Raw genomic sequence first — 25,861 nt, forward strand, 5'->3', positions numbered from 1 at the left:
TTCTTTTCCATCCATCCATTGTCTTCCGCTTATCCTGATTAAGGGTCATGGGGGGGGGGGGGGGGGGGCTGGAGTCTATCTTGGCTTTCGGGCGAGAGGCGGAGTACACCCTGGACAGGTCGCCAGTCCATGGCAGGGCCAACACATATAGACAGACAACCATTCACACTCACAGTCATACCTACGGTCGCTGTGAGGCGACAGTGGTAACCACTGCACCACCGTGCCGCTGATTTCTTTTCATGAATTTGAATTCTATAGCACTTTTTCAGTTTTTCTATGAACAGAAAACAGATTGGGTCTTGAATTTAATGATTCATGAATTCAATAAAAATGGTAATATGTGCTTTTTCTTCCTTTTGGTGGCTGTATCCTCCACGATTAACACGGTCAACAAGGTCAACGTGGAAGCCTTTCTACGCCCCTGCAAGCACCTCAGGGTTGTAAAACCACCCATCACCAGCAGAGGGGGCGCTATCCCCGGCACAGCCATGCGGAAACCAATGTAAATATTTTCGTGACGTTTCATCTTCCGGATGATTCACATCCACCCGTTTAGAAAATCATCAGTACCGCTGCTCCTCCTGCTCATGACAGCACCGAAGTGTTTGCCATTCTGTTCGTCCTCTCCTTCTCTCCTCCGGTACCAGACCAGATCTTTTTCTTCTTCGTGGTTTCGTCTATATTGCTTATAGCGTGTAATATGCAGAAGAGAAGGAAGCCGGAGCCGATTCAACTCAACCCCATTCCCGATGGAAACACTATCAACGGAACCGGCGCCACGGAGTGAGTGTTAAACTAGCAGTCTGATGTTTATCGATATACCGATTGATCACCAGGACGGATGCGTGATCAATAGTCTATGTCTACGCCGGGAACAGCCATATTTACAGTATTTGCCTCTATGATATGAAATGATTTGCCTGAGCCCTGTGCGTGTGTGTGTGTGTGTGTGTGTGTGTGCGTGCGCGTGTGTGTGTGTGTGTGTGTGTGTGTGTGTGTGTGCGTGCGCGTGATGTTTACTAGAGAGCTGCAACTGATAACTAATCATCCCCATCAACAGTTAATTTATAATTTTTTTCCTGAATGAGCACAAGAACAAGGATTGGGTTGCTGTTCTAAGATGGGAATAGAAATCAGTTTAGCTGCATTTATCTGTTTCTGTTCTTTAGTTTTATATTTCAGGACACTGGAAGCTTATCGTTTAAATCAGTTTTACATCAAAAAATATATGAATCCCAGCTTGGCTGATACTGAATGACAAGGCTTCCTTGTATATTCAATAGTTGTTAAGAAAACTGATCAGTGCCATAAAAGTATTTAGGGAAGGTACTGATGATTCTCACAGTTAATATGTTATTTTGGACCGCAAACCCTCTGATGAGTTGACTGATCATTTTACCCTGTTCTCAAAAATCCAAATGCACTCAATTTATCATATTCAACAGAAAAACACTTTTTTATATAGTATATATATAAATCCATCCATCCATCCATTTTCTTCCGCTTATCCTGTTATGGGTGGCAGGCGGGGGGTCAGGAGCCAATCCCAGCAGCCTTCAGGCGAGAGGCAGGGTTCACCCTGGACAGGTTACCAGTCCATCACAGGGCCAACACATAGAGACAGACAACCATTCACACTCACACTCACACCTACGGTCAATTTAGAGTATCAATCAGCCTCGTCCCCTCTTGATGTCTTTGGACTGTGGGAGGAAGCTGGAGTACCAGAGAGAACCCACACAGGAACAGGGAGAACATGCAGACTCCACACAGAAAGATCCCGTGCTGGAGCCGGGACTCAAACCCAGAACCTTCTTGCTGTGAGACAACAGTGCTGACCACTGCACCTCCGTGCAGTAAAACGTTATCAGTCTTAACAGTAATCGTCTTTGCTCATCATCTCTTGTTTGTGATGATGAAACAGTTCTGTAAATCACCTGTGTTATGTACTGGCGTTTCTAAATATATATGGGAATAAAGAAAGGTGTCACTTGTTCAAATTCACAACATTTTCACACGTGTTTTTCAGTAAAATACAAAATGTTGATATCATGCAACAAAACTGTTTTTTTGTACAGTGAGTAGAGACGTGAGTAAATGTCTGCATCTCTATCAGCCCAGCAGATCGATGCTGATCCTGGAATCGTGTCTAGATGAGCAGGATGGCAGCTCCTTCTGTTCAGACACTGATTAGTCAGTGTTTGACCTCTGTTGAATCATTTTTCTGTGAGCTGGAAAAGTTTTGTGGTGGCCTGTTCCCACCACCAAAAAAAAATAAATAAATAAAATAATGGAGATGTTGAGTAGTTGTGACACCACGCTCTAGTTCTCAGTTGGCAGAGAAAAGCTCAGTCAGTCCAGCAACAAGCTGGATCAGGTTACATAACATGTCATCCCTGAGATGGCTGGTGCTCTAATGCGCTGTAGAGATGGAATGCTTCATCCTGGTATCGTGCATCTTAAGAGACGCTAGACCTCAGAGATGAACAACACGATAGATCGCTATGTGAAAACTTTAATGATAGCTCAACATTTAGGATCCAAGTTCATAATCACTGACAGTTAGTTAGTTAATCCTCTCATCATTAAGGCAAATGGCAAAAGTATTAAAAATAAGCTTTTTTGAAAACATATTTGAAGGATTTTTGCTGTTGTTATAGAATGTACTGCGTGTCTTTTGGTTTGGGATTGTTTAGTTGATAAAATAAATGTGTTTTTGTTTTTTTTCACTTCTAAAGCTTCTTGGAGTACCCAGAGAAGTAATAGTGAACTACACGGTATGATCATTAGTATATTTATACCTCATCCTCGGGTAAGACCTGAAGAGTAAACCTCTGCTTTAGTCCCAAATGGAAAGATGAAATTAGCTGTTGTTCAAACAGTTTGATGGTTTGAAGATCAGTATGATAAAAATGCGCCTGTTTGTTGCTAGCGATGACATCATGCTTGGCGAGAGCTGACCACATTCTTGCTGCTGTGCAGGCTGTGGCGGGCCGACGAGCAGCATGTCAGGATGAAGCAACCTTTGGGAATTCAGATTTAAAGTTTCTGCTGAAGGACTCCTCTTTACACCACAGTGGGAAGTGAGTGCGTGTGTGTTCTTGTATTTGCTACTTAGTGAGGACCAGCATATGTGTATAACCAACAGCTTGAGGATATTTTGCCTGGTCAAACTTTAAAGGACTTTTTGAAGTTCAAAAAGGGGGTTTAAGGGTCGGGTTTAGACCCAAGGTAGGGTTAGGGTGCCAGTTAGGGTCAGGCATTTGGTTGTGATGGTTAATGGGTTAGGGTTTATGGAATGAAAATCAATGAAGGTCCTCACAAAGATAGAAGTAGGCCTCGACCAGTATGGGATTTTGGAGCAGAAAAAAATTAATAATTACTGATTTGAACAACTAATATAGTGAAATTTATGTGCTGGATTGAAAATAGACCCTTTCTTTGTTCATTGAGCACCAATTCTTTATCCATATATCAATGTAAAGGAACCCATCCATTTATCCATTTTCCTCTGCTTATCCTGTTAAGGGTCGCGGGGGGGCTGGAGCCTATCCCAGCAGCCTTCAGGCAAGAGGCAGGGTTCACCCTGGACAGGTCACCAGTCCATCACAGGGCCAACACATACAGACAGACAACCATTCACACTCACACTCACACCTACAGTCAATTTAGAGTATCAATCAGCCTCGTCCTCTCTTGATGTCTTTGGACTGTGGGAGGAAGCTTGAGTACCAGAGAGAACCCACACAGGAACAGGGAGAACATGGAGACTCACACAGAAAGATCCCATGCTGGAGCCGGGATTGGAATCCAGAACCTTCTTGCTGTGAGACCACAGTGCTGACCACTGCACCACCGTGCAGCCCCATAAAGGAACCCAAAAAGCTAATTTATTTTTAAAAAAAAAAACTTTCTTCATTAAAAAAATACTTTATAACATTACAAAGTAATGGCATAACATTGACATACATGACTGAAAAAATGCTGCAAAAAAATACAATTTTTTAATATTGGCACATATCAGAACGCCGATACAATACATCTTTGGCTGGCTGATAAAATGGCCAATAAATTGATCAGGTTCTTAAACAAAGCACTGATTTTAGGCTCATGGATTAGAGTTTGGCCAGTAGGTTTGTGTGTGTGTGTGTGTGTGTGTGTGTGTGTGTGTGTGTGTGTGTGTGTGTGTGTGTGTGTGTGTGTGCGCGCGCGTACATTAACGCCTGACTGTATCGTGTACTGTGACAGTTAGACTGACATACTGCTGACAGGCTGTACAGTGCTGGTGTATCTTTTTTCCCTAAAAAGCCAGTTGTGTCCCTGCGTGCAGCTGTTGTAGGAAACCCTACAGTAGCTCTGTTTCAGTCCAGGGATGGTGGATGACTAGAACCCTCCCCGCACACAACACACAACACACAACACACAACTCTTCTTCATGCTGCATGTAACTAAACTCCTGCACCAACATTTTAAATCTCCAAGCAGGATGAATCCATACTTAAAAAGCTGGAGCCAATTTCGAGTTGTTACGGAGAAGTAGAGCCATTTCCAAAAGTGTTTCCACTTCTTGCACCACAGTAGTTAATGTTCTTCAACTGAGCAATTCACCTGAACCACTCTCGAAACTCATCAAGTCATGTTTGGTTGAAGGAAATGCTTGTTCGACCTCAGAATCGGGCTTTGAGTTGTTATCTTGCTATTTTTAGTTGAGGGTGTTCAGCACAGAAATGGCCTGTTTAAGGAATCGTGAGGATGAGGATGGGGGTTCTACCTGCAGCTTCTGCTACAGTGAAGAAGAGGTTGGCGGTGGGTCAGGTATCGATGAAGGGTTTATTGAAAAAAACCTCAATTGAGCTAGCTGCGTACACGGTGAGAGAGGGAGCGAGAGAAGAGGTCCGTTGCTAGATTTCAATACCCGTTGTGTTCGGCTGCGATATTTCTGCCTGGTTTTCTAAAGCTACTGCTCCACACTTGAATGGAATCTATGTCAGCACCAGAACAGCTGGCTTTTAAAGATGACAAGGAAGGAGGACAGTTGATTTTATACACTCATGTAGGTTCACTATCATTTTAAAAGTCGTAATAAAAAAAATGTATCTAACCAACCGTAACACAGTTCAGCCCCAAAATATAAGCTACATCCTTCAACTAATTTTCCTGAAAACTGAAGGGGTCTGTGAAAACCGACAGATGCAGGTGAAAACATGACCTCCTTGGTGGAGGGTAATATGCCTCCAAGGCCTTCTGGAACCAAAAGATGGATGTTTGATGTTTGTGGAGAGCTTGGATTAGTTCGGTCCAGTGAATTTAAAGAACCAGGCCCCTTTGCTCTACATTTGTTAAAACAGGACGGGTGTCTATATTTGGTGCAAACAGTGATCTAATGGAGCAAATAGGAGGAAGAGGCATGCGTGGGTGCTGTCAAGGTCAAGTCAGGGGGCGTAGTGTTTCTGGGATCACTTGTGCCATGCCTCAGTTCATACCTCGAATAGAAACACTGACAACAAAGACTCTGCAGTTTGTCACAAGCTGGACTTTTTTCTTAAATTAATATTACCTACAAAACTGAATGAAATTCCCTGCAGGTGCTTGGGAGCATGCGACAAATAGATATCAGATCTTCGTCAAGTCAAAAAAAAAAGAAGAAGATGAAGAAGAAGCTTTGATCCCACTGTGGATCAAAGGAATCTTTGTGCGTGCGTCACTCTGGCTTCCTTCAGCCGTCATTGTTCTTGTTAATACACAAGTTCTGTTGACGTCTCACTGACCTTAGCCTGGCCTCTTATCTGCTGGAAGAACTGAAAAACACCTGTGTGGGGTTTGTTTGATTCTAAGACATTCATTCTTACAGAGAACAATACACGTGACAATACTCTGCCTGGACAGAAATCAAACTATTTACACCTTCATCTGACCGCTGAGGAATCTGACTTGTTCAAGAGCTCCTCAGTCACGAAGCATCACTAAAATTCCCCTCCAAGATTTTTTTGTTTTGTTTTGTTTCTTGGATTTGTTCCCTCGTGGTTCTGTAAAGGCCAGAGAAAGCTGATTATTATGCCACATTCCATTTTGCAATGATGCTCTTGTTTTGTTTTGTGTGGTGCCGATGATGGCAGGAACTCTTGGATGAGTTGGAGAAAAAAAAGGACTGTCATCCCACTCAAGAATGCTGAATAAGATCTTCTTTAATTTATCTTGGGAGAACAAACAAAGCTTGCAAGTGGATCAAATCATCAGCTTCATTTTGAATTATTCCGACTTCTGTTGTGCAATGACTTTTTTCTTTTTTTTGGGGGGGGGGGTTGCAATACACAACATGTATTTATTATAGATATATATTTATCTTCTTTAACATTGATTTTCAGTTTGATTATACTTAAAGCTCTAAAACAGAATCCATTGTTAATATAAATGTATCGTGTATCAAAAGTCGAGGGTTCAGGTTTATTGGTATTCACTTTCTGTTCTGGCAGCAGATGGAACAAACCTCATTATTCACAGATCCAGATGCAGTTAAGTAAACATAAACACACATGATAACAATAAATCAGAACAATCCACCTTAAAGTGGATTACCATCATAGTACCTGAATAATTAGATAGGAAATGTTGTTGTTTTTTATCTATCAACATGCTGGATAATACAAAATAGTGTGAAGAGTATATTCAGATAATATGCAGGTACAATTCTACAGAACAAACAGAGTAAGAAATAAATGTCAGGACAGTAAGAAGAATTAAGTGTATGAAATAATCGGGATCTCACTACTGACCTGTCTCATCTCATAGAGCAGCAAGAGAGGAAGATTGGATGTTCACACTGGGACAGATGGATGCAAATCTGCTTTATCTAACTGAGCCTTTTGGCTTGTTCTTGCTAGAGAAAGTGTATTTTTTCACATTGGCACACATGATATACACTCACACATAAATAATGAGCCGGAGATAAAAGTCTGTTAACGTGCAACTGCAGTTTCTGTGCTGATTGTCTATAGATGCGAGTGGAAATATTATTTTGGAACTATAATGGATTGAAAACCTATGTAGGTCTCAGAACCGCAGCCTCTTTACTTGAGACTTATTCAACCGTACAATCTTTATGATAACCGTAACGTCTACTCTCTGCCTCTCTGCTGGATGTCCTTGGACATTGTGTGGATGGAGTACAAGAGGCCAGAGTCATGCTCGCTTCCTTCCACTCCTACAGGGGGGGCTGCAGTGTTCAGTTATTGTAGTCCCTCCCACATACTGCGTTTGGAGTGTGTTCAGCTCGCTCCTCATCTCTGCATCTCCAGCATCCTCCACCTTCAGCTCTTGTCGACAAAACGCCCACGCCGCCCACAGCCAACTCGAACTCATCGCCTCGTCTCCATGGTTATGCAGGCCCACTGTCAAAAATAAAAGCACTTAACCCTCGTTCCACTGAGTGCTGGAGCAGCGTGTGGCCCCTGCTGTGCGCTTCCGAGTCGTGTTGAAGTACAAAGAAAACCAATGTGCTTGAAGTTTATATTATAATGCAAATATGGAGGACTGGCTCTTGAACTAATTGATAAGGATGCAGCATGCAGTGATTTTTACAATGAAATTGTGAAATAAAAAAATGGTTTTAAAAAAACATTATCGTTTTAATTATTTGCAGCTTTTTTTCTTTGCATGAAAGTGATTTTGCTCAAACGGGATATATGCTTACTTTTTTATAAGACAAAAATTTGAAAAAATTGCATTACAAGCTGCTGAGATGACATCAAGTCAAGGTTGGAAGCGAAGAAGAGGTCAAAGAGCAGTAGGTCACAGAGTTTATTACACAATTGACTTCTCAAGGAAATGCATTGCCATGGCAACGACACTAGTGGAGCGGTGTCTGCACTCAGAGGAAAACAACAGTTTCCTCACATTCTGATCAGGGAAGGAACATTGAAACGCACCCTTGCTGGCTGTCTGCAGCTCCTTGGTTGGTTGCCATCGTTCCCGGGGGCAACCGCAGTAGTAGAATCCCACGCCAAGCTCTGTGTTTTCGATTTGGCCTCAATGATATGATAGATTCAGTAGATCCGGACGCAGCTCCTTCATGTGCCCTGTGGGAACAGACCGTAGTTCAGAGAAAGAAACATCTGCAAAAGCTCTGTCTGAATGAACTCCAGAAGCTTTTATTCAGGGATGAACACGTTAATAATGAATGCATCACTCATCTCCATCTTTGTTTTTCCAACTTATTTTTAAGAACAAACTTGGAGGCGCTGCAGAAGAAACTTGAGGAGCTGGAGTTGGACGAGCAGCAACGGAAACGTCTGGAAGCATTTCTGACACAGAAGCAGAAAGTTGGAGAGCTGAAGGACGATGATTTTGAGAAGATATGTGAGCTGGGAGCGGGTAACGGAGGGGTGGTGTTCAAGGTCTCCCACCGACCCTCTGGCCTGATCATGGCGAGAAAGGTAAAATGTAGACAACAGCTTAGGTGAAGCAACTGTGAGAAAACCGTTGGTAAATTCTTAGATGACATTTTTCTAATTCCATGCATGTACATCCAAACAGGGAGCAAGACGACATCTAAACTGAGGTTATAAAAAGTATTTATGTCACTCTGGATGGGATTAATATGAGGGTTAAAATGAGGTCATGATCAGATGTTCCCTGTGTTCCAGCTGATCCACCTGGAGATCAAACCTGCCATCAGGAACCAGATCATTCGGGAGCTGCAGGTGCTGCATGAATGTAACTCCCCCTACATTGTGGGCTTTTATGGAGCTTTCTACAGTGATGGAGAAATAAGCATCTGCATGGAGCATATGGTACAGCGCCTCCACATTCTAGTAATATCTAGCCCCCTTCCTCAGATAGCGTTGCTCAATAAATAAGCACGAAATGCTTCAAAAAGTTTGGATAATTTGCAAGATGTAGAAAACGATCATTATTGTATGTCGTATACAACAGAAAGGAAATTACAAATAGTAGGTAAACACATGAGTGTATGTTTCTGATACAAGAAATAAATAACTTATGATAGCAGTAGAAAAGTATAACGTGACTGCCAATGTCAGTTTTAAGATGTTATTTGTTGTAAAAAAATAAAAAATTTGAATTTCAAATATGAAACGTAAACTCAGAGACTAACAACAGTTCATGCTCATATTTGTCATCCCCCTGAGCGTAGGATGGTGGATCCCTGGACCAGTCGCTTAAGAAAGCAGGAAAGATTCCAGAACAGATCCTTGGAAAAGTCAGCATTGCTGTAAGTAGCTCCACCACCCCCCACATCTCCCAGTAGTCCCATGTTCCCGAAAGCTGTACTGGTGTTGCATTAAGCACTACAGCAAATGTGACAGTCTAGCTCGATTTGATGACCATATTTTAGGGTACTTGGTAAATGTTAGTATGCTCGGAACTAAACTAAGACAGAGAATGCAGTAGGCATATAGAACCTATATTAGCAGTTAGCATAGATATGAGCATACCCATTGGAACATTTAGCTAGATATTTGCAAACACACATAGGAGTTAAGGTAGATGTCAGCATACGTACATTGGCATTTAGCTAAAAGCACCTTTTTTATTTTTCATCCTAATAAACTACTGAAGCCCATCTCACTGTGGGCGTCGTGACATAAAAACACAGGTTTAAAAACTGAAATTAACAACGGCTTCAATCTATCAATTGTCCCGGTGAGCTACATTACAGATTGACGATGCACAATATCAGACAGCTCGACCAAACTGAATCCCTCCATCATTAACGTCGCTTGATTCCACCTCTGCTTTTCCTACTTCAACATCATGTCCTCCCATGTGAAGGGTATCCTGATTGTGCTGATATGAAATATTTACCTTTCCAGGTTATTAAAGGGCTCTCCTACCTGAGGGAGAAACACAAGATCATGCACAGAGGTCAGTCACTTGTGATTACTAAAACATGTCAGTATTTATACAAATGCATAATTGACCACTGTTGATAAACTGCAGCAGAGTATTGATATTTACCTAATTTCCCCATCGTCAATAAACTAAATAGATGTAAATGTTCATAGGTTTGGTCGGACTAACAGCTCAACATGTACAGAGGCCTTAACACTTTGCTCTGTGGGGTTTCCAGCGCACCCCCATGTTCTTCTGAATACTGCATGTTCCTCTTTCAGATGTCAAGCCTTCTAATATCCTGGTGAATTCTCGTGGTGAGATCAAGCTGTGTGACTTTGGAGTGAGCGGACAGCTTATAGACTCCATGGCGAACTCCTTTGTGGGCACACGCTCTTATATGTCTGTGAGTCAAAATAGAAATACTCCCCTTCCTCTGCTGCACACATAAACACCTCAAACGCAGCGATTACAAGCATGTCTACTCTCAGGTCTGGACTTGATGATTCATAATTACAGCACAATTTATAATATTAACATCCACATTGACCCACCTCTTCATAATGTAATGGACATTAATATTTTGCTGCATTGCTTTGGCATGCAACCATAATCTTTGTAGACATTAAATAGTTGTTCATGATGCAAGAGAACCGCACCCAGAAGAGTGATTAACACCTGCCAGTATACATGTGTTGATTGTAGTTATTTTACAATATATCTTGTGTGTTTTGTGCAGCCGGAGCGTTTACAGGGCACCCATTACTCTGTCCAGTCAGACATCTGGAGTATGGGACTGTCCCTGGTTGAAATGGCCATCGGTCGCTTCCCTATTCCACCGCCTGACGCTCAAGAACTGGAACAGATTTTTGGTTTTCCAATGGAAGGGGAAGCAGCCTCTGAGTCCTCGCCAAAGCCTCGGCCCCCTGGACGGCCAGGCAGCTGTACGTCTGTCATGACACAGGCTCAGAATTCTGAGGAGGGTTTTTGTTTTGGTTTTGTTAATATTGCAGCTGCTTATGTCCTCCCCCACAGCATATGGACCCGACAGCAGACCACCAATGGCCATCTTTGAGCTACTGGATTATATAGTCAATGAGGTGAGTACCCTGATATGATCAAGAGACCTGGAAACGTTGGCATGTTAGGTTATCTGCATTCATGCCACTGGGTATTTGACCAATGGTGAATGTCTGGATTTACAGCCTCCACCAAAACTGCCTGGGATATTTGGCTCTGAATTTCAAGATTTCGTGAATAAATGGTACGTAAAGCAAATTCTCCTTATCACCTGTTGAATAAATTCGACGTGACGTTGGACTTGCTGCCCTCTGGTGGTGGTACATACACAACACATGTGTTTCCATTGCAGTTTGATAAAGAACCCCGCAGAAAGAGCAGACTTGAAACAGTTGATGGTTGGTGTTCCTTTCATACAATTACTTGCTTTGCCACCTCCTCTGACTTTTGGTGTTGAGCTCACACCTCTCCATTCTGTCCTCAGGTGCATCCTTTTATTAAACAGTCTGAGGCTGAACAGGTCGACTTTGCTGGCTGGTTGTGTAGCACCATTGGACTTAATCAGCCTCTGACACCAACCCACGGTGGAACAGCAATGTGATCTCATGTGTCGACAAACTACAACCAACCCCTTTCGCCAAGTTCTCAAATTTGTATTCCGAGTACATTTTATCATTTATACCCTATGTTTATTGGATATAGTTGTGCGATCTGTGTGTATATGTAGTGTACAAACAAACATGCCAAGTCTAACTATGTATTCAACTGTTAAGGCTATATTGCAGGCCGCCCTGAAAAGCCATTTTTTCTAAAAAGATTTAATGCTTCGCAACCTGTGTGCTTGATATTCCTCCATCCCTTGTGTCTTTAAACTCTAGTTTAAAATCTTTGTGAGTTTGAGTCTTGTGAATTAAAATTTTTTGAATGAGAAATCTGAGTCATACGTTTGAAACCACTCTTTTAATTAACAATGAGTTCTGCTCTTTGTCTGGATTTATTCCTTAGTCTTCGCAGGTGCCGCTGCCTTAGGCTTCGCAGGTGCCCCTGCCTTAGGCTTCGCAGGTGCCCTCCTCTTTCCAGGCTTCTTCTTGGGTTTCAGCATCTTGGCCTTGATCTGTGAAAACACCGGACAGAATCTCACTCAGTAAGAGGCTAACTTGAGTTTCTAAATGCCACCTTGAAAATATTTTGTTTCTCACCGTAGGGTCATGCTTGAGGATGGCATGACGTCTTGCCGTCTTGGCATAAGGATTCAGTTTGAGCATTATCCTCAAGTTCTTCAGAGGATTCTTCTTCAGTACTCTGCGATTGATCTTCTTGCTGCAATGGAAAATAAACAAGCTTTATCTTTGACTAAGTCTTCTAACATGTGATTTCAGCTCTTAACGCTGTATTGCTCAGGACTTCCAGATAATCAGGAATCAGAAACACGGACCTGAAGTGGAAAATCATCATAGTTCAACAGAAAAAAAAAAAAAAAAAAAAAAAGAGGCTAGACAGCGTGTGAGCAGCTCATACTTTGGTGGGCGAAGTGCTTTCTGGATCTCCTCGCTCTTCAGGATCCTGCTCAGATCTGTGTTGGTCATCTTGTGCATTGGCAGGCTGAAATATAAGTCATGATGAATTTCCTCATACAACAAACGAAAACATGAAATGGAACAGTATTCATGCTCAAACTCAGAACTTCAATAAATATCACTGATATTCAAAAACACGGACCATGAAGTGGAAGCTCATCACTGTCATGTGATCAATTTAGTCCTGCTACGGTGTTTTAGTCTCATAAAAGCAACTCACTTGTAGTTGGCCTTCAGGGAGGCAGATTTACGCCACGTGCCGTACAGCAGGTCCAGCTTACGGAAAGCGCTCTCGGTCCAGATGCAGAAGCGTCCAACATGACCACCAGGGGCGAGCCTCAGGAGGTTCAGCTTGTTTACGTTCTGCAGAGTGATGCCTGTAAAAGTACAGTTCGTCACGACTGTGCTTTTAACTACGACAGCATGCAAGATAGGATTCTATTCGACGTAGGAATACAAACTGTTCAGTAGAATAAGGCATTAAGGATTGTACACCTTAAGTGCCATTGTCAGACATTTATTTTAATTTGGAAAAACATTAAAAAAAAATCACCTGGGATATTTCTGAAGGCTTTGGTGACACCGGCGTCTTGATTGTAGATGATGCACGGCCCTCTGCGTTGAATGCGTCTACGATTCCTCATCTTACCCTTACCAGCACGCATGCGCTGGGAGGCATACACCTGAACACAAAAGTACATATATTCACTATACCTTTTCAAAACAAAGCATTAGTACTTGCAAACTATATTCAGGTACATTAACGATACTTAGCAAACATTTCTCAAGTAAAGTCAAATTAAAATGATTAAAGACAATCACATGACTCTTTAAAGAACAGCCCCCAACACTAAACAGGCAGTGACAGTATCATCTTGTTTCAGTTTCACACGTGTTTTCTTAATATGATCACCTCATGGGCTGATCTACAAATAACAGTTAACACTGAGTGGCTATTTTACCTTCTTTATGTCATTCCAGGCTTTAAGCTTCTTCAGCAGCAGCACTGCCTCCTTAGTCTTCTTGTAGCTCTCAACTTTGTCTTCAACCACCAGTGGGACCTCTGGGATTTCCTCAACGCGGTGTCCTATCAGACAAACAAATCCAACCTACTACTAGTATTCACAACTGTTCAGAATACACACAACAATCCTGTAGCAGAACCTGCTCAGAACTGATCACACATCAATACCCTGTGACAGCTTTAAGACAGCAGGCAACTGTCACTGTCTACAGGGTCAGACGCAAATTACACCATCATAGCAAGCCAAATGTTAATCTGTGCTACATATTTAAAGCAAAACTGTTCCGGGGTGGACCTCAAATGTCTATCGTCCAATTCTAGTTTACATATACTTAGCAGAGCTTACCCTTGGACATCACAAGCGCAGGAATGGCAGAAGCAGCCAGGGCAGAGCAGATGGCATAGCGCTTCTGGGTTGTGTTGATCCTGCGGTGCCAACGGCGCCAGGTCTTAGTGGGGGCAAACATGCGCCCTCCACGACACATCTACAAAGAAGTCAAGGGGGTTTGCCAAGAAAAATCAAGCAATACAAAAGTATTTACAATTCCTGCTCAGACACAATGTTCATCAATCAACTGTGCCAGCATATGACAGCAGGCATACTGTCACTGGTCACAGAGTCGGACGCAAATTACACCATCACTGCAAGCCAGGAAATTTTCGTTTGACTTGACATTTGAAGCAGGGCCCTATGATTTCTGTAGTTAAACAAAAACAGAATTGGACAACAACATTGAAACAACTGTAAAATCAAAGATCACTGTCTTAACTCAATCTTTTTGTCCACCAGCAGTGCCACCAGTCACCACTTAGCTGTTGTAAATGCAACATAATTTCAGACTGATGTTTTATTCAAACGCAACTCATTCCCAGATAGCAGCCAGTCGCAGCATGCTTGCAAGACTTAAAAAAGGATTAAATTATTGCAAAACTGTATCAGATATCATAGGGCCTTACCAGTGTGTATTTAAGGGCACTATTACAGTACTAACATTTCTAGTTTCAAGGATACATTTCCAAAAGCACCCTGGCCTGAGCGGTGAGTACCACCACCTCTCACACGAGGGATACGGGCCACAGCTCTTCCTGTACCCCAGGACTCTGCACTGGTCTGGTGGCCTAGAAGATGAAAAGCAAATTGATGTCTCTTTATCATTCCACATATTATATCTTAAAAAGTGCCAACTAACTGACATGCACTCACCTGCCAGCTCACTGACTGCATAGGGCTGGCGATTATTCTTGCGCATGTTGGTGTGCACAAAATTCACCACATCAGGGCGAATTGGTGCCCTGAACACAGCTGGTAGGACAACATTCTTGCCTGAGGATTCTCCTTTCTCGGAATAAACCGAGATCAGGGGTCGGGCACAGGCCTAAGGACACACAATTATTATTAATCACATGCAGTGACATCAGGAAAAAAATACATTGCTATAAGACATTAGCTTAAGAGTATGTAGACTTAGCATTTGAAGGCAGACAATCTAAACTTTATAACACTTACAATGTAACATGAATGCAATCTCAAAACAGGGGACTGCAAACTAACCGTTATTTCGTGCTGGAAGGATATTCGAAATAATCTAAGTTACACCTACTTACAAATGAACGTATCACCTGGGCAATGGGGCCTACTTTAGCTAGCTAGCATAACTAACAGGCCAAGTTTTGCTATTACACTGGAATCTCGTTGTGGGCAGTCTTTTAAAGACGTAATTTTTTCTCAAGCTGATGAACTATAGTGGACCAGATCCTCAACATCAAAGTTCGACGCCTCTACATTCTATCGCTGGCGAGCTACTGAGGTAGATATAACAACACGTGTAAACGAGTTACACCACCAACCTAGCTAACGTATATCAAAATGGCTCCGCGTGTTAGCCTGGCTAGCATTGAGCTTCCTACTCATTGCTCTTACACAGCTCAACTTTAGCTCTCCTGGTGCAATCAACAGTGCCTTATTTGATAAACATAAGGACCAGGGTTAATCAACGCGTCACACCGAACTTCATACCCACGATTAATATCTATATTCTTACCATTTTCGGTAATTATTTTCGGCTCGCCGGGAACCACGCTCCACACGACAGGGCGGCCACAGTAAAAAGGAAGGATGTAGAGCATTCTAAAAGCTGTATGCCGACGCTTTGGAAATGTATCCTTCCGCCTTCGGCATTACTAATATATCGGCAGTCCATTTGTACAACAATGGAGGGAGATATAATGCAAATGTTATATGAGATAAAAAATAAATAACATAATTAAATTGATTTAAAGGCCAAACACTATCGCTTTACAATTGGTTTCCATGGTGGGAACTAGTTTTCTCACTGCGTGTTGGGGAGTGATACCAAGAACGCCGAACTACTTACTAAAAAAATATTATTTCAATTTCTTTTTTTTCTAGTTCATGTTCAATGATAACAGAATTATTTGATTAAATTTATGGAATTTTTAAAAATAGAAAATCTGCAACTTTAAACTGATGACCTGTGACCTCATTACGTCACAGAATGAATGAGCGCGCGACTGTCAAAAACAGCAAGATATGTTGCTCTCTAGTCGTCTACTGTAGAGTTAAGTTAGTTATTTCCTATTTAACTGCGTACATGACTAAAGGATGGGCTCCAAGTTGATATCAAGTGCCAAAGAGTTTTTTAATACTCTTCGGTGAGTTTACATTCTGCTGTATTACGTTAATTATCGCCTGGAAGGGAGATGGCTGTATTTGTTAGCCTTTAGCTTGTTTTCAGATACCTCTTGCTGATAATTGTTTTTGATGTGACGTTTATAGATCTATTCAAGACGAGGAAAACAAGGATTCGTGCACATATGAGGTATTTTCATTTTGTGCGACGTAAACGTCAATCATTCAGCTCACTTGACGTGACTTAAATTGCAGTTTAAAGTTGATATATCTTGTGTTTCAGGATGATATTCAAATTTTGAAAAGGAATGGAGACAGAATTGAGGTGTTGAATATGTTCTGTGGAGGCCAGACAGTCTTCATCTGTGAAAAAGTTGTGAGTAATAACATTGTGCTGAAGGTGATAATATTCAAAGTGCCTGATTTATTACATTGTCTGAAAAGATTTTATTGAAGTAAATGCCCCAAAATAATTTAACATATGAAGGTCACCTTTTATTTGTTCATTTTAGATTCTCATTTTGACAGTTCATCTGATATGTCACCAATTACCTATTTGACATGCAAACGTGGAATAAGAGGCTCCGCCAGCTTTGATTTTATTTGCCAGCCTTGATTTTTATTCTTAGTATCCACAAGCATTGTAACTGTATACCAACATGAAAGCAAGTGTTACATTACATAAAAAATAAATGCCTGCAGAGTGTTTTTATAGAAACTTTATATTTAGAATTATTTGCCCTATTATTTCTCACTTTTGGATCACTATTTTTTTCTCTTAAATTCACAAGGTTCCAAAAATAAGTGATCCTGATGGTGTGCAAACCTCCGAGATCTCAGACTGCGCCGATAATGACACTGTTGATGATGATGTCAGTGCATGTCCGACAGAATTGGGACCTCAGCCACTCACTATCATGAAAGCAAGGTGACCAAAGCTGCAAAGTTAAATATACATTCCAAATTAAGTAAAATTATATTGCAAGTGAAACTATGTAGTATACTGTGACTGAGAAGAATTTCTTTCTCCTTCATGTTACTGTGCAGGCAGTTGCTGTCTTTGTACACATTATCCCAGAATGCAAAGGTTTCTGCCATGGACAGCACTCCTACATTACTCCCTCTGTGGGTCCGGTGTGACATGTCTGATCCAGTTCAAACAACCTGGTTTGGAGCTGAAACTGTCTGTGCTGGCAATAAACCATCTGGTGTCAAATTATACTATGTCACATGCAAAGGTACTGCTCAGATGCTCTCTTTAAGTTAAATAGAATTTGTCTATCATTTTCCCCTGATTTTGATATTGATCACATTTGTTTTATTTCAACTTTAAATTTCAGGTCCAGTAGTGGACAGAAAATCTCTCATAACTTTAGACGAGATTAAACAAGAGCACAAGAAAAGGCATCACTCATCTTCAGTAAGTGACTGTTCACTCTATTTTGAATGTCATTGTAAGAGTGTTCACATTAGAACTTTATACCCTCCAGATGGCGATGAAAGGCAGTGCCCGCTTCAGCTTATTTGGCTCCACTGTTGTTGAAAACACCACAATTGAGTCACAGAGTAGTGTGACTGTGGATTTCAAGTGGAGTCATGTGGAGAGTATCCTTGAAATCCCACCCCTGTCCTCCACAGCTACACTGGTAAGTACCATTAAGTCATTTAAATGGAAACCCCCTCTACACAAAATAAGTTTTGCTATTGTTTCCTCATCTGGATGTTTGAACTTTCAGAGCAGATGGCTTTTTCACATTCATCTGGTAAAACTGACAAGTTTTTAATGATTGGCTCACCCTGAATCTGAGATAAAGGTGGCATCACAATCAATTCGTAAACTTATCCTGGTGCAGTGCGTTGATATTTGAAACCCCCCTCTACTACTAAGACTTACTTTTGTTTACATAAAGAGAATTTTCATTTATGAACTAATTCAGAAACAAGTGTTGTAATTTTGATCATTCTGAGTCTGACATTATCCACATACAGAATATCAAAGTTTCCAGTGGAGACATGAGGAGCCCCATGTTTGAGATATACAGGGAGCTGGAGTTCCTTCAGGTTTGTGTCTCACAATGATCAAATTTAGCAATTCCTTGCAATATTTGCAAGTTCTGGTGCATAACTTTTTATTTATTGTATTGTTCCAGGCACTTGCTGATGGCTTGAGAACTGGTGAGGCTGAATGGTTGGACCCTTTGGAAAGCATGTCAGCTGTTACTCTGACCAAGGCCTACTTAGCAGGTATTTGTTTTGTGTGTAATTATTGCAGATTTACGAGGAGCAGGAGGGCTAAGATTGTGCTCTGTCTTTTGTCTGCTTCATGTCAGAGCTTCAGAACACAGCAAAGACTCTACAGAATAAGGAATCAACGCAATCACCTGAGGTATAATACCCTAAGAGCAAAGCGAGTGCATCTCAGGTATGTTTATTTCAGAGTATATCTTGTACTCTCTTGCTTCTCCATCTTCTCTGAAAGAGCACAAAGCTGAAAAGCGAGGCAGACACACCCATTTTCAACTCTCTCCTGGAGCGAGGCGATTTGGACTTTGTGGAGCAGCTGTGGGTTCGCATGAGAAGGAGTGAGTCAGAATCTCAGTGAAATATACTGAGTTTATTGATCCTAACCAAACTGTTTTTTTTTCTAATTTTTTGTTGTTGTTTTTTACAGGTGTGAAATCATATCAAGACATCGGAGACTGTCTGAAATTAGTCATTGAAGCTCTGCGATATGGTGACATTAAACCTTGGGTATGGAACAATGCTCCTTATAGATAGATAGATAGAACTTCAGTGATCCCAAAACAGGGAAATTTGTGTGTGTGTGTTTTTTTTTTTGATGACTGGTTATCACAGAGAAATGATGGGTTGAATCTGTGAATGTTGCATTTTGTTTTGGTTTCCAGATTCACAGAGATAGCAGCAGTTCTCTCAGCAAGCTCATCCTGCAGTCCTACCACCAGCAGATCGACCATGTGTCTCTCACAGGCGTCACCCCCGTCCACATGTTGCTAGAGATGGGTCTGGACAAGATGAGGAAAGATTACATCAACTATCTCATTGGTAACCTCTTTTATATTGCTTTGATACCAGATTGTGTGTGTATTACTATAATATTTGGCTTGGGATGGTTTAGTAAGTACAAACCCCACCATCACATTTCATGTACGTCATTTCTTTTTCCTTCTCAGGTGAAGAATTGACAACTCTAAACCATTTGGTGAGTTCCAAACCATTTAACTGTCGACTACACTGAAATAACTGCTGACAAAACAGTTAGTGTGATTGTTTTACTCCACAGTGTTATTACCTCAGCGCAGAGGTTGATCTGCAGGAGCAAGTCATCCGCCTGAGAAAATTGCACCATCTGCTGGAAATCATAGTGACCTGCAGCACCTTCCTGGGTTTACCCTACGACCGCCTCTTCCTTCTCACCCAGTAAATCAAGCTGACAGTTCCAGGTATTTATGAGAGTGCATCATTACATGGATGACATCTTTTTTTGTCTTTTTTCTGTTCCTCCATTTTTATAGATCATGTTTGCAGCACTACAAAACAAACCCATACGATGAGGAGCACGAGTTCAAACTGCCGATCAAACCCGCCCTGATCAGCCATTTCTACCAGAAGTAAGCAAGTGTCTGCACGCAAACTGTGTCATAATGTCCAGATAATTGTTTGCTGTCAAAAAAGCCCATGCCTGCCTCTGAGTATAGTTTCAGTGATTGACAGCTACCTCAGTGTTTATGTGAGCTCTCACAAGTATTTTGACTGTCATGTGATCACAAAGAAGTGACCAACCAGTGTGTTTGTTGGACAGAGAGCATCCTGTGGTGTGGGGCGTTGAGGTGTCCAGTGGACATGGTCCTCGTGAGGTCAGGACGTCCCTACAGCTCAGTGACAGACCGCTGGTTGATCACGTCATCTTCGAAGCAGGTGAGCTGTGTTCTCCATATCAAATAGAGCTGTGAGGAACAGCTTCTTCTGTGACCTTAAACTGTTTCATCTCTAGATTACCCAAATGAGACAGGAAACGGGGACAGTGAGGATCCGGCCTTCTTCTCCACCATGGTTTGCTGCAGCCTTGTCAACTTCACATGAAAGTGAACAGCAATAGAGGACGTGTTTGTTTTCATCATTGGTCCAGTTGTATTAACCTACTCTAACAAGCCACATCAGAAGGGTCTTATTGACACAGACATATACTGTATTTTTGTTATTCTTACTGTATAAGCTGTGACAGACTTTTGAGGTTTTTCTGATCGCATGCAGATTTTTTTTTCTGCTCAGGATGGCAGTCAATATTGACAGTCTGAAAATGAGGCAAACAACTGAAAACACAAAATAGAGGGAAGACAGTGTTTCACAGCAACATTTGAATGAGAAAATTCAAAAGGTCTGTCCACACAGTATGAGTCTCTTGTACTAAAATGAATAAATATAGGCTTAATAGTGTTTGTTACAATAAACAATGAATCCTGGTTTTTGTATTCACACACGATCCACTAAAGTTTTGGCGAGTATGAACACTGTGACAGCTCCTTTGTCTGCAGCAGCAAGAATGCAACGTTGCCTTCTTAAAACACTCCCCCAAGTCATTTTTTCAAGTTTTTCAGGAAACAAAAAACTGGAGACATAACATCATAAGGAGTTGATTTAGGCAAAAAATATATTTTTGTCAAAAATGACATAGGCAAAGGGCGGTGCATGATGGTGCAGTGGTTAGCACTGTTGCCTCACAGTAAGAAGGTTCTGGGTTTGAGCCCCGGCTCGAGCACGGGGTCTCCCTGCCTGTTATGACAATTATCTAACATCAGTATCACCTCAAAGAACACAATTAAGAAGTCTTTCTAACAGACCATAGCTTAAAGCTGAAGATTAGATACATCAGACAGCATACATCTGCTCCAATACAGCCCTCGAGAAACATATTGTGAAAACACATACCTATGAATTTGTCTCTCAAATGCACGAGTGCCACGTATATCAAAAACTGAAAAATGCTATTAAAAATAAACCATTAAAAAGGGGAAAAACAAAGCAAATATAATGCAAATCTTTTTATTTTGTGCTTTTAATATTAATTTCCTATATGGCCCAGCCATACATTTCCATGCTAACAGACACATGTCAACATCTGGTTTTGTGAACTGTTCTGCTTATTGTCCTCCAAATACAAACATGTCTAGTAAGCTAGAAGCACCTAATAACACTGTCTTACTCCAGTCTGGTATTTCTCAAAACATGAATTCCAACATTTTGTCAAATCCTGGTGACACATGCCTTTAATCAGTCAAATGCGAAGATACTGTTAGCACCACACATCAACACAACACTCTATCCAAATAAATTAAACGTCATAGTACAAAACAGGTGAACAAATAAACAGATGTCCATCTACACGTGGTTGACGATGGTGCAAATTCTGAAGCTGAAGAATCTCAGTAATCATCTTCTTCCTCGTCCTCCTCAGGCACAAACTCAAGCTGGTCATCTTCCTCATCCTCTTCATCTTCTTCCTCCTCCTCTTCATCTTCTTCCTCTTCCTCCTCCTCTTCCATGTCGTAATCTACAGCAGCATTCAGTAGCAGTTTGGTGCAATTAATCTTACTCTCATCGTCAACATTGATATGAACCTGAGGAAGAGGAGCAGAAACATGAAAACACATTCAAGCTGGATCAGTCACAATGTAAACTAGATATGCAACACGACCTTTAATACAGTGAAGCCACAATGACCATGAGCTTTGTGTAACGGTCTCTGGTACTGTACCTCAGTCTCTGGAAATGAGCATTGAGAGGCTCCTTCATCTGTCTGAGCATTAATGATCGATTTTAACGCCCCCTCTTCAAACTAAAACACAGAATATTCATGCGTTGAACACTAATATTTAAAAAAACAAAACAAAACAACGTCCAACACACTCATATCTCAAAGTCTTACCTTCAGCCTGTTCAGCTGGTCTTGTAACATGACTTTGATTTTAAGGAGAGTTTCCTCTTCCTTCTTCAGCTCCTGCAGGCGGCTGTGCATCTTTACTGGTTCTGATCCAGTGAGACCATTCCTCAAAACTGAAAGGGATGACACTGGTTTTTAGGAATATCTTTAAACATTCATAAACTCTTACAGGATAAGTTGATTGCACATTGGAAAAGATAATAACGTGTCACAATACTTCTGTTATAACCTGTACTTAACTGAGATTATACTTTAAGGTCGTTTTCCCAAGAACGCGAGTAAAACTGCGAAATATAAACACAGGAATGTAGCCTCTTCAACACATTCCAGTCGTACTTATGTGGGCTTTGTTTAACAGTCGAAAGGTTCACCAAATCTATTTACAGCCACTGTAACGTTCATTGGCAATGCAATGCAAGGCAAACCACGTTAGTAGCAGGAAGACAGTGTACACATCACCTCTGAAGTTTGTCTTGACAGAAAACAGCGTACAATACCATGTTCAGCAAACTGGCCGCCACAAAGAGCACTGTTTAACAGAACAGCGGTAAGAAACCCAAAGATAGCGGTTTATTTCCTGTCAAGTGAGAGTGGAAACCAGAGTAAGAGCATTACCTATGTATATAGTGATGCCTACGGCTGCATATCAACGGCGAAAGGACTGATACACAAGATAATGTGACTCCGAAAGTGACTGAATGTTGGTAGCCGATGGTTAGCTGTTGTACATAGCTAGAAGCTAAAGTTTACTTCCGGTTGCTATGAGGCTATATCCGGGAGTACTTCTCGTTACGAGTATGAATTCATACTTCCAGAAAAACAGAACGCGATATCTCCCATTTACTCTGTTTCCAAAGAAAAAATACAATTAAAAAACATTGTTGATAAACCTTTAAGGATTAGCTGACACATTTGAACAAACGTTTGCAACACACGGGTTTAGACTGATAAACATCTATTCTTCTTTTGGGAATCGACAAACATGTTTTTGCATGGGTTGCATTTAGATATCATCACCATCTCATCACCCCTTTCCCTCTCATTATCATCATATTTCGAACAGAGACCACTGCATGTAACATTACAAGGATTCTCCCGTGTTCTTGTACAGCAGTAACTTTTTATGCGGGATAAAATATCTGTTATATCGCTACAGTGATAACAGTATTTTGACAGAGTATCATATTCGCAAATCAAGGGTTTATTTTTTTTTAAACATAACTGCTAATATAAGCTATGTATCCAAAAAAAAAAAAACCCTCATCGCACTGTTTTTTTTTTGTTTATTTACCCTTTCTTATTATAACTGATTGTTGATATTGTTAAAACGATCATAATCGTAATGTATCATTCCTTTTCATATTGACAATCAATGCGTGACTGACAGGAGGTCTGTGGAACAACATGGAGCACCTGCAACTGACAGTTGTCGAAGTTGCTTGTTTAGACAAGAAAGACATTCTTGACCAACTATTGTCAGAGAGGCAAACAAGAAGTACGTGTATTTCCTTTTATTTATGATGCTTTTGTAGCATGGTCTAGATTCCTCAGACATTGCATTTAAATGATTAACAAAAACCACAACTATAATTCCTGTCCTTTTCAGTTTTGAAATTCAATGTTACGAGGAACACTTGAAGGCATCACTCGAGATGGCGGCTCGTAGTATTTAGTGACATCTTGTGGTGAGTGACTGAAATTACAACCTAAATTTCACCAGGGAGAAACTAAATAACTGTGAACTGAGTTTTATAAGGTAAGAGACTTGTGTTGTCTAAACTACTAGACAATGTGTATTGAAAATATTTCCTGTGTGGTTGTAAGCGAATCTTAGCTAAGTCAACGCTAGCTGTATTACTCACTTCAATCAGGTTGACCAGGCGGATTTCGCTCATTGCAATTAAGCAGCAATTTATTTCAGCTTGGTTATCAACGCCCGTCCTCGTTTCCTATGAAAGGTTTGAAGTGGCAGGTGTCAATTTTACGGCATTGGAAAGCCTAATTTGTAACAAATGTAGTTCATGGTGTTAGCCCCTCTCATAAAACATAAGGGTCACACAATTGGAAGCCAAATAGGCCTTAAAAGCGAGGGCTGCTAGCTAACGCTACCTCAGCAGACTGTATGCTACGTGTCATATGCAAGGTGTGAAAATGTGCCTTTCATGTTGCCTGACCTCAAATGGTAGTTTTATTTAGTCATTAGCAAAACTAAATGTCAGTGACACCTTAACACCAGTGGCTGGCAAATAGCCCACTAGCCCCCACCTTAAACAAACATACAGTCAGCAGGTATCCCCTAAATCCTTCATTACACTAAGTGCTAGTAACGCTGCTAGATAGAGAATTCGGTGAAAATAGATTACAGATGGTCCTCATTGATGTGAACAAGATCTGAAACGGCTCTTAATCAGTCACCAAAAATGTTAGAAGAGCCCATTAGGGTCTTTATAGGATTCCTTGACTAAGTCCTTCCAGATGTGTGCATTGATAGTCACAGAACACAGCAGGACTGGGGACCAACACATGAGGGCCAGCCACAGAGACCTCTCATCAGTGTGTCCTAAATCAGGTGGGCTTTGAACAGTGGGCAGTTTTGGACAATGAATTCAATAGAACCACTCATTATTATGTGATGAAATCTGTAGTCTTATCGAGATATTTGGTCATATAACTTGAACTACGGACAGGTGATTTTTTTTTAAGATATTGTGTCAAAAATCCCAAATTTTATTTAATTATACATGCAAAGTTAAACCTAGGGCTGCATAATTAATTCAGATTTCATCAAAATTTCAATGTGGCCGGGTGCGATTATTTGTTAAAGGCCAATTGTGAATTGACATAGCATTTTAAATTAGATATTGTTGTTCTGCAGGAATGTCAGGTCGACTGCACATCTTGTTGTACTTAGAGACTTAAGAAAATATCTTTTTTTGATGCATATCCCAATAAAACCACAACATAAACATTTGAATGGATGAATGATTTACAAATTAACATTCCCTGTTATGTTGCTAATCATACTGCACTGGCAATATCAGTCAAAATAATAATCAGGTCTGTTTTCAAAATTCTGCTGCCCTATTTAGACCCATACAATTACAATACACTCATATGCTATTTAATATTTTATCAGAATGGGATGTAGCTCACTTACCCTCATGCCATTTGTGCTTATGTCCTTAATGGCCATCCAGTCTATGACTCTGAACGCCACTGTGTTATTTAGACATCATGTGCCTCATATGTGAAATGCTCTAGTATCTTAATTGGGCCCATAACTTGTTGTAATGATCTATCTTGTCTATACTTAAGGTGAAATGCAGCAGCTATTTGGCACAACACAGAAATACCGTCCCTGAACCAGATGAGATGACAGCAGCACCGAGGGAAATGACAAGTGGGTGTCCAGTGTGTGCTGCTGTTGAATTGTTGTAGAATGTAGTGAAGTGCTATTTTACATGGTATTTAAATGATTTACATGATTTTAGGTTCACAAAATAAAGTAAGTCCACTCAGTATAACCTACTACAGTGCAACAGCATTTGATTGAGGTGTGCCTCTTAGGAAACCAATGTTTCTTCAAAATATCGTATTTAGGTATTAACTAGATATTTTCGTTTTAGTAATTCAAATCAAAGCACCTACCAGGTTTTTCAAAGATTTCACATGTCCTTTGTAGTGGAGAAGGTCAAAGATATATGTACCTCTAGCCTTTAACCTTTAGTGCTTCGGTTCCTTTAGGGAAATACTCAAGATTGGAATGCATGTGTTGGTCA

General features: G+C 40.9%; 4 protein-coding genes and 4 non-coding genes across 9 annotated transcripts; 2 read left to right on the forward strand and 6 right to left on the reverse strand.

Annotated features, from left to right (window-relative positions):
* The first annotated feature begins 512 nt into the window (after positions 1-512).
* map2k1 (mitogen-activated protein kinase kinase 1) lies at positions 513-12,191 on the forward strand. Its single transcript, XM_086209090.1, has 11 exons — positions 513-786; positions 8,225-8,435; positions 8,646-8,792; positions 9,155-9,232; positions 9,834-9,885; positions 10,134-10,258; positions 10,592-10,796; positions 10,888-10,952; positions 11,058-11,116; positions 11,225-11,270; positions 11,357-12,191. The coding sequence occupies exons 1-11, from the start codon at positions 704-706 to the stop codon at positions 11,471-11,473; spliced, it is 1,188 nt and encodes a 395-aa protein (XP_086065216.1). The 5' UTR covers positions 513-703; the 3' UTR covers positions 11,474-12,191.
* Positions 11,818-15,612, reverse strand: rpl4 (ribosomal protein L4). Its single transcript, XM_086209091.1, has 10 exons — positions 15,516-15,612; positions 14,678-14,849; positions 14,486-14,592; positions 13,820-13,958; positions 13,412-13,536; positions 13,003-13,132; positions 12,670-12,826; positions 12,391-12,474; positions 12,072-12,192; positions 11,818-11,986 (listed from the first exon to the last, which is right to left on the reverse strand). Exons 1-10 carry the CDS (start codon positions 15,516-15,518, stop codon positions 11,867-11,869), a joined length of 1,158 nt encoding a protein of 385 aa, XP_086065217.1. The 5' UTR covers positions 15,519-15,612; the 3' UTR covers positions 11,818-11,866.
* LOC147258960 (small nucleolar RNA SNORD18) lies at positions 12,266-12,332 on the reverse strand. Its single transcript, XR_015117370.1, has one exon. It is a non-coding gene; the product is annotated as a small nucleolar RNA SNORD18 (small nucleolar RNA).
* Positions 12,546-12,617, reverse strand: LOC147258961 (small nucleolar RNA SNORD18). Its single transcript, XR_015117369.1, has one exon. It is a non-coding gene; the product is annotated as a small nucleolar RNA SNORD18 (small nucleolar RNA).
* LOC147258962 (small nucleolar RNA SNORD16) lies at positions 13,615-13,714 on the reverse strand. The gene has a single exon (XR_015117373.1). It is a non-coding gene; the product is annotated as a small nucleolar RNA SNORD16 (small nucleolar RNA).
* Positions 14,022-14,120, reverse strand: LOC147258963 (small nucleolar RNA SNORD16). The gene has a single exon (XR_015117371.1). It is a non-coding gene; the product is annotated as a small nucleolar RNA SNORD16 (small nucleolar RNA).
* A 322-nt stretch (positions 15,613-15,934) lies between the features above and the next one.
* On the forward strand, positions 15,935-21,234 carry zwilch (zwilch kinetochore protein). The gene is made up of 18 exons (XM_086207809.1): positions 15,935-16,146; positions 16,271-16,313; positions 16,407-16,499; positions 16,915-17,051; positions 17,171-17,361; positions 17,464-17,543; positions 17,614-17,769; positions 18,113-18,184; positions 18,274-18,367; positions 18,454-18,509; positions 18,603-18,705; positions 18,795-18,874; positions 19,030-19,186; positions 19,315-19,343; positions 19,425-19,561; positions 19,657-19,752; positions 19,944-20,059; positions 20,136-21,234. The coding sequence occupies exons 1-18, from the start codon at positions 16,097-16,099 to the stop codon at positions 20,222-20,224; spliced, it is 1,779 nt and encodes a 592-aa protein (XP_086063935.1). The 5' UTR covers positions 15,935-16,096; the 3' UTR covers positions 20,225-21,234.
* On the reverse strand, positions 21,169-22,847 carry snapc5 (small nuclear RNA activating complex, polypeptide 5). 2 transcript variants are annotated; one of them, XM_086207811.1, is made up of 5 exons: positions 22,698-22,847; positions 22,542-22,611; positions 22,068-22,195; positions 21,897-21,977; positions 21,169-21,759 (listed from the first exon to the last, which is right to left on the reverse strand). In XM_086207811.1, exons 3-5 carry the CDS (start codon positions 22,155-22,157, stop codon positions 21,565-21,567), a joined length of 366 nt encoding a protein of 121 aa, XP_086063937.1. In that variant the 5' UTR covers positions 22,158-22,195; positions 22,542-22,611; positions 22,698-22,847; the 3' UTR covers positions 21,169-21,564. The 2 variants fall into 2 exon arrangements, with proteins under 2 accessions (XP_086063937.1, XP_086063936.1); XM_086207810.1 differs by lacking the exon at positions 22,542-22,611.
* Between the last annotated feature and the right edge of the window lie 3,014 nt (positions 22,848-25,861).

Source organism: Aulostomus chinensis, chromosome 7 (genome assembly GCF_037954235.1).
Source record: "Aulostomus chinensis isolate RoL2024-O1b breed Wild chromosome 7, RoL_Achi_v1.0, whole genome shotgun sequence".
Lineage (NCBI taxonomy): Eukaryota > Metazoa > Chordata > Actinopteri > Syngnathiformes > Aulostomidae > Aulostomus > Aulostomus chinensis.

Excerpts from the sequence above, each read along its gene's own strand:
- snapc5 (XM_086207810.1), bottom strand. The coding sequence starts at position 22,157 with ATGCACAGCCGCCTGCAGGAGCTGAAGAAGGAAGAGGAAACTCTCCTT. Across the intron at positions 21,978-22,067 it reads ACCAGCTGAACAGGCTGAAG|TTTGAAGAGGGGGCGTTAAA; the intron begins GTAAGACTTTGA and ends TCTGTGTTTTAG. Across the intron at positions 21,760-21,896 it reads GCTCATTTCCAGAGACTGAG|GTTCATATCAATGTTGACGA; the intron begins GTACAGTACCAG and ends CCTCTTCCTCAG.
- zwilch (XM_086207809.1), top strand. The coding sequence starts at position 16,097 with ATGGGCTCCAAGTTGATATCAAGTGCCAAAGAGTTTTTTAATACTCTT. Across the intron at positions 16,314-16,406 it reads AGGATTCGTGCACATATGAG|GATGATATTCAAATTTTGAA; the intron begins GTATTTTCATTT and ends CTTGTGTTTCAG. Across the intron at positions 17,362-17,463 it reads ATACTATGTCACATGCAAAG|GTCCAGTAGTGGACAGAAAA; the intron begins GTACTGCTCAGA and ends TTTAAATTTCAG.
- map2k1 (XM_086209090.1), top strand. The coding sequence starts at position 704 with ATGCAGAAGAGAAGGAAGCCGGAGCCGATTCAACTCAACCCCATTCCC. Across the intron at positions 9,886-10,133 it reads ACACAAGATCATGCACAGAG|ATGTCAAGCCTTCTAATATC; the intron begins GTCAGTCACTTG and ends TTCCTCTTTCAG. Across the intron at positions 10,259-10,591 it reads GCACACGCTCTTATATGTCT|CCGGAGCGTTTACAGGGCAC; the intron begins GTGAGTCAAAAT and ends TGTTTTGTGCAG.
- rpl4 (XM_086209091.1), bottom strand. Across the intron at positions 14,593-14,677 it reads TGCAGTCAGTGAGCTGGCAG|GCCACCAGACCAGTGCAGAG; the intron begins GTGAGTGCATGT and ends TTCATCTTCTAG. Across the intron at positions 12,475-12,669 it reads TCCCTGAAGGCCAACTACAA|CCTGCCAATGCACAAGATGA; the intron begins GTGAGTTGCTTT and ends CTTATATTTCAG.